At 43.8% G+C, this 7344-nt stretch overlaps 1 protein-coding gene across 2 annotated transcripts in view; it reads right to left on the bottom strand.

Moving 5' to 3' along the window:
* Positions 1 to 3682, bottom strand: part of mfng (MFNG O-fucosylpeptide 3-beta-N-acetylglucosaminyltransferase) — a 20741-nt gene extending 17059 nt beyond the window's left edge. For both annotated transcript variants that reach the window (XR_011673484.1, XM_071389594.1), the window contains exon 1: positions 2730 to 3682. Coding sequence is in view for 1 of the 2 variants with exons in the window: in XM_071389594.1 (XP_071245695.1) it covers positions 2730 to 3161 (432 nt within the window). In the remaining variant the exon portion in view is untranslated. The remainder of the gene's footprint in view (positions 1 to 2729) is intronic.
* Positions 3683 to 7344: the final 3662 nt, after the last annotated feature.

Genomic DNA, 7344 nt, shown 5'->3' with positions numbered 1-7344 from the left:
ATAAATCTGTCTCTTTTACTCATGCTGTAAAACATAGCTGGATAGATTTCTCTCCTATAGAGTGTAATGCAGCTGGGTCCTGTATCAGTGTACTACTGTGACTTTAAATCATTTGTCTCTTCTAATGGAGTATGGACAGGAGTACATGGTTTATCTTTTGTTTTGTGTTGTGTTGTTTTGACACACACACAACACACACACACACCACTACTACAGGATGCTGTGTGTGTCTGTGTGTTTGCTGTCTGTGCCAGGGTGACGCCACAGCCGCAGAGCAACAATGCTGAAACGGAAACTGATCTGAGAACAGGAAGTCTATGAAGAGAACATAGAACTGTGTGTGTGTGTGTTAGGGTCGAGAAAAACAAAAAGGCAGAATCTTTGCGTTAACGTTCCACTTGTAAGAAATGAAAATAAGCAACATTAGACTATATACACATCATCTGTAGATAGTAGCCATGACTACACTGTTGGATGGAAAACATTTCCTCTGAGGTTCTACAGAGGTTCCCGTTCTGACTCTCAGCTGAACAGAGAGAGACGGGAGAGAGAGAGAGAGAGAGAGAGAGAGAGACGGGTGAAAGAGAGAGAGCTGATGATTTCACTTCTCTAAAACTAAGATTAAAGTTAATATCTGCTGAGGACCAAACCACGAGTCACCCTGTCTGTCCATCTGAATCACTAGCTGACGAGAAAGTATAAAGACTTTTATATGACCTGAAGAAATCGCTGACATACTTCTTCAGAGACAAGGCACGTATCAAATGTGCCTCGTATTTTGAGGAACAGGTACATGGGTGAAACAATGCTTTGAAAACATGTATTGGGAACACTATCATTGTCTATGAGAACCAAACATGGAATGATAAGTGCCAACTGCCAATGAAGTATGTGTTCTACAACTTTTACAATACAAAGTACCCCATGTATATCTGCTTGGCAGTCATTTCACACAAACACAGCTTCCAACAGTCATTTCACACAAACACAGCTTCCAACAGTCGTTTCGCACAAACACAGCTTCCAACAGTCATTTCACACAAACACAGCTTCCAACAGTCATCTCAAACACTTCTTCTAGAAGTGTGACATTGTTAAATGCTTGTTAGGATTTCGCTTTGACAAGCCACTTCAAGATAGGACCTAGGAAGATAGGGTCTTCCAAAAGAGTTATGTCCTAATACATGTGTGTGTGTGTGTGTGTGTGTGTGTGTGTGTGTGACTTATTGTGGAATAATTACTGTGTGCGTGTGTGCGTGTGTGCGTGTGTGTGTGTGTGTGTGTGCGCGTGTGTGCGTGTAATCTGCTACCCCTACTATACAGCCAAACCTAACACAACATCAATGGGACTAGTAGACTACTCCTCACACATGCTTCACTATACCTCTGATACAGTCTGAGAGGCAAAAGCCCCAGTCATGTTGACTCAGTGTAGAAAGTAGCCAAGGAGGAAGTGCTGCTTTGTTCTGTAAAGAACATGACTGTTCAAAACAGGAAGAGGACCAGCTGAGTTGGGCCATACTGACTACATTAGGTGTTTCTCAATCAACAGGCCCTCTAGCCCTAAGAACTGAACAATCACTGTGTAGGTTAGGTTACCTACCATGTAATAACTGTGGTCCTATTCCCATTTTACCACTGTGCACCTACCATGTAATAACTGTAGACCTATTCCCATGTTACCACTGTGCACCTACCATGTAATAACTGTAGACCTATTCCCATGTTACCACTGTGCACCTGCCATGTAATAACTGTAGACCTATTCCCATGTTACCACTGTGCACCTACCATGTAATAACTGTAGACCTATTCCCATGTTACCACTGTGCACCTACCATGTAATAACTGTGGTCCTATTCCCATGTTACCACTGTGCACCTACCATGTAATAACTGTAGACCTATTCCCATGTTACCACTGTGCACCTACCATGTAATAACTGTAGACCTATTCCCATGTTACCACTGTGCACCTACCATGTAATAACTGTAGACCTATTCCCATGTTACCACTGTGCACCTACCATGTAATAACTGTAGACCTATTCCCATGTTACCACTGTGCACCTACCATGTAATAACTGTAGACCTATTCCCATGTTACCACTGTGCACCTACCATGTAATAACTGTAGACCTATTCCCATGTTACCACTGTGTACCTACCATGTAATAACTGTAGACCTATTCTCATGTTACCACTGTGCACCTACCATGTAATAACTGTAGACCTATTCCCATGTTACCACTGTGCACCTACCATGTAATAACTGTAGACCTATTCCCATGTTACCACTGTGCACCTACCATGTAATAACTGTAGACCTATTCCCATGTTACCACTGTGCACCTACCATGTAATAACTGTAGACCTATTCCCATGTTACCACTGTGCACCTACCATGTAATAACTGTAGACCTATTCCCATGTTACCACTGTGCACCTACCATGTAATAACTGTAGACCTATTCCCATGTTACCACTGTGCACCTACCATGTAATAACTGTAGACCTATTCTCATGTAATAACTGTGCACCTGCCATGTAATAACTGTGAATAAGGGGACTGTTGAGGCTATTGGTTATCCCATGTCACTAATCAGTGATATCTGGGTTATTGCAATAAAATGACTCTAAACTAGGCCTACTGTCAAAGTACCCTATAACATTAGGTAACATTTAAAAAACTTTGACGAATACGTTCCCTGACCAATCAATCACACTCACGTGCTCCTTGGTCTTGGAGATCCACGTCTCGAGGAGAAGAGAGAGGCGCGTGCCGTGGAACCTCCCGGTGCTCTTCACCGCGAGGAAGATGTCCGTTAACCTCAACAGGGATGGAGTGACGACAACCCTTCTCTGTTCCAAAGCCCTCAACTTGTCTCTCCTTCTCTGTATCTCAGCTTGTAAGCCACCAACAGTCTGGTTCATAGTAGAAACAGCGGCGGGTTGTCGAGGAAACTTGGCCGGCTTTGGTGGCTCCTTTGCCGGGGACGGAGGCGCCTCTTGAATCGAGCGCAGTAAGTCACCCCCGAACGGATTGTGAATATAATTGAGTTTGTGGAGATTCCGCGTCCTTAGTTGAAAATCCACGATTAAAACGATGAAGAACATGAATATAAAAACAGGGAGTGCCCGAAGCATCCTCCTTCTGTGCATGATGAACTGAGATTGTGGGCTATTTCATTTGAAGAGGATAGAAAGTGTGTGTGATTAGGGGATTATTATGTCTCGGCCCGTTGAACACATCCTCAACTTCCTTCTGTGATGTATTCTGATCTAATTTAGTGATCATCCTCCAATGACAAGCGCCTTCCGTTGACAAATCGTTCTGACACTGCCCCACGTATTTTATATGTGCTAGAAATTCCTTTTTGTTATGACAATTTTAAGTTTTAAAAAGTTTGTTGTCCACTCATTGTGACCTTATTAAATATGAAATTATCCACATCGAAGTTGTAAAGTGTATTCTCAAACTAATATACATTTCTCTGGCAACTTCCCATCAAAACTTTTATAACTGTCTCTCTCACAAACTGTCGACTTTACTATGAACCATTTTCTTTCATGAGTTTGACATTTTTGTCTATCTGAGTCTGGTCTGGTAGCTACACAACGGTCTTCCTACCTGTCACTTCTCTCTCGAGTTTCAGCGCCAGCGGAAGGGAGGAGATGTGTGTCATTCGTTCACTCAGCACTGCAATCACTCCGCCTCTTCCCTTCGGTAAAGGCACCGTGCGTAATTTGAATGACAAATGAACAGTAGAGAGAACAATTAAAAGCCCGTTGGGATTAATTAAAGTTTTTATTGTTTTAATCCAGTTACCAATTTTAACATTGTATTTGTAACAGAAAGTAACATAACGTTTGATGAATAATAACGTTTTAGTGACACTTCCTCTAGTCATTGCACATCTGCCAGAGCCTCCATCCATAGGCTAGGACTCACCATTTTAAAGAATCCCCCCCAAAACGACATTGTAAAATAGAAAAGACAATTCCCGACAGCTTTTGAAACTGATGAGACACTACCGGTCAGACAAGCAATAAGGGTGGGCTATTTTTTGAATGAGAACATTCATTGTAAAAACCCATCTAATCTTCCCTCTCTCTCCCTATCTCTCTCACTCTCTTTCTCTCCAGGGAGAGAATCTCTCACCAGAGATGAGTTCTTGCATGTGGCACAAAAGCCCAGACTGTTTACGGGTTAATCCTCAACAGGTTCTGTCCATTTCTGACATGACTAGGAGCTTAACTGTTATTGGCAATGCCCAAATAATTCTCCCGCCGCCTCCCAAATGGCACCCTATTCCCTAGTGCGCTATTTTTGGCCAGGGCCATTGGGCTCTGGGCAAATGTAGTGCACCATGTAGGGGAAAGGATTCTATTTGTGATGGAGCCTTCATCTGTAGATGTGGGGGAAGGAAGCTGCAAGACAACTGCATAGCGTGCAGGGGCTTGATCTGAAGTATGACTAAATGAATAGTCGAGACTGATAAGGACTTGACAGAGGCTAGAGGGGTTCATTTATGCAGAGAGAGAAGCACATAGGCTAGTAGAGGTTAATGAATGTCATCACACCAGAGATGGATTTTATGAATTATCAATCATCATGCATGCCCATTGCCCACATCATGTTCCCCAAGCGTTGCCAATTAGAGCCTTAATTATGGCATGCAGTAGGGCCTAATCACTGTATAGGCCACCGTCAATCAGAAAAGGCCTGTCACAGATCAAGCTCGTCCTAATTGCGGTGGGAGAGAAGCGGGGGTTCTCAGAAGTGTTCATAGGGTGGGGAGTTGTGACTTGCCCCAGGCAAAACTCTGGACCTTTGGCTCCAAATCAGATTCCGCTTTAGGCTAATATTCAGTTTTACAGTCTTGTATGCAATATTTTTGCTTGTAGAGTATTCACACAACACTGTCTGTATCCCAGTAAGCATCACACTACTTTAGGCTCGTTCTTGTCTTTGCATACAGTATATAGGCTATCGTTCCCTTTCAGGGACAGCGTTTGATAAAAGAGAGAAAGAGAGGTCGATAAATGAAAGAGAAAGAGGCTGATACAATTAATTCACCAGAGAATCAACAAGAGGGGACAACCGTGCAACCCTCATCCGCACCTTTGTTTTTTGTCTTTTCTCAGCCTTCTCTTCTTACCATCCATCCCTCGCTTCACTCCTACTGACCAGCTGCCGCCCTTTCTCTCTCTCTCTCTCTTTCTCCTCCATCCCCTCCCCTCCACCCAATCCCACAGCCACTCGCTCGGTCCCCCAGGTAAACCCTAGAAGTCCTGGGCACACCCCAGCTAGGCAAGGCCCAGGATCGGTTTACGGCCTAGCTGAAAAGGCCCTTTTAAAACTGCAAGTACATTGCTCTCCACTTTGAACAAAGACCCAGAGAGTCAAGGGAGCCTTTTAGCAGGGCTTTGTATCTCGGCCCCAATCTATACAGAGGACCAAGGATGCATCCCAAATGGCACCCTATTACCTATAGGACCCCTGGTAAAAAGTAGTGCACTAAATAGAGAATAGGGTGCCATTTGGGATGCAGAAGGACTGTGTTCAAGTGTGGCTTTTTATTGGAGATACATAAAAGAGGTTTATCCTACAAGTCCTTTACCATAGAAATGAATAAAGAACTCTTTATACACTCTTAAAAATTTGTCAAAGATGTCATTTATATGAATTAGACAATGCACTTACTGCACTGTAGGCTACAGAGTCACATTCACCTCCCATACACTACAAATGGTCTGATACCCATGACGCCAATTTACAGTCATGTGTAAATGTATAAGACTAAGCTATGAATGGGCTCCCATCCTATATAGCCATTTAGGTCAAGCCAGGCAATTCAGAGATCTGCACAAATTAACTGATGTGATTTTTACACAACCATTCAAATAACGAAAAGCTTCATTTCTTGTTTAAGTGCAGTGCACCTTCGGGGCTAGTAGGGCCATCAAATACCTCCATCACTCAAGGGAGACATGGTCATCTGACCCTGAATACAGAGCAATGAGGCTGGGCTGAAGTCGAGCGCTAAGCCCCTGTAGCATGGAGGGAACCACTCAGCAGGGGGGTACTTAGAGGGTAGATAGAGTGAAAGAGAGAGCTAAGCGAGAGGGGGGGTTAGGTCAAATCTTAAGTAACTGACAATCCACCTCTTCACCTCCAACCCTCCACCTGAACGCACACACACACACACACACACACACACACACACACACACACACACACACACACACACACACACACACACACACACACACACACACACACACACACACACACACACAAACACACACACACACACACACACACACACACACACACACACACACACACACTCACTATCTTGTCCGTCACATGATCCTCCAACGTTATGTGTGTATGTAGGTGTGTGCATCACATTACATTAAGGTAAGACCACATGCCTGAACAGGTGACCTATATGACTGGGTACCTGAACAGATGACCTATATGACTGGATACCTGAACAGGTGACCTATATGATATATGATTGGATACCTGAACAGGGGACCTATATGACTGGATACCTGAACAGGTGACCTATATGACTGGATACCTGAACAGGTGACCTATATGACTGGATACCTGAACAGGTGACCTATATGACTGGATACCTGAACAGGGGACCTATATGACTGGATACCTGAACAGGTGACCTATATGACTGGATACCTGAACAGGTGACCTATATGACTGGATACCTGAACAGGTGACCTATATGACTGGATATCTGAACAGGTGACCTATATGACTGGATACCTGAACAAGTGACCTATATGACTGGATATCTGAACAGGTGACCTATATGACTGGATATCTGAACAGGTGACCTATATGACTGGATACCTGAACAGGTGACCTATATGACTGGATACCTGAACAGGTGACCTATATGACTGGATACCTGAACAAGTGACCTATATGACTGGATATCTGAACAGGTGACCTATATGACTGGATACCTGAACAGGTGACCTATATGACTGGATACCTGAACAGGTGACCTATATGACTGGATACCTGAACAGGTGACCTATATGACTGGATACCTGAACAGGTGACCTATATGACTGGATACCTGAACAGGTGACCTATATGACTGGATACCTGAACAGGTGACCTATATGACTGGATACCTGAACAGGTGACCTATATGACTGGATACCTGAACAGGTGACCTATATGACTGGGTACCTGAACAGGTGACCTATATGACTGGGTACCTGAACAGGTGACCTATATGACTGGGTACCTGAACAGGTGACCTATATGACTGGGTACCTGAACAGGTGACCTATATGACTGGGT

The sequence above is a fragment of the Salvelinus alpinus genome, chromosome 2 (genome assembly GCF_045679555.1).
Source record: "Salvelinus alpinus chromosome 2, SLU_Salpinus.1, whole genome shotgun sequence".
NCBI lineage: Eukaryota > Metazoa > Chordata > Actinopteri > Salmoniformes > Salmonidae > Salvelinus > Salvelinus alpinus.
Note: the sequence above shows the minus strand (reverse complement) of the source record. Positions and strands in the feature narration are given on the sequence as shown.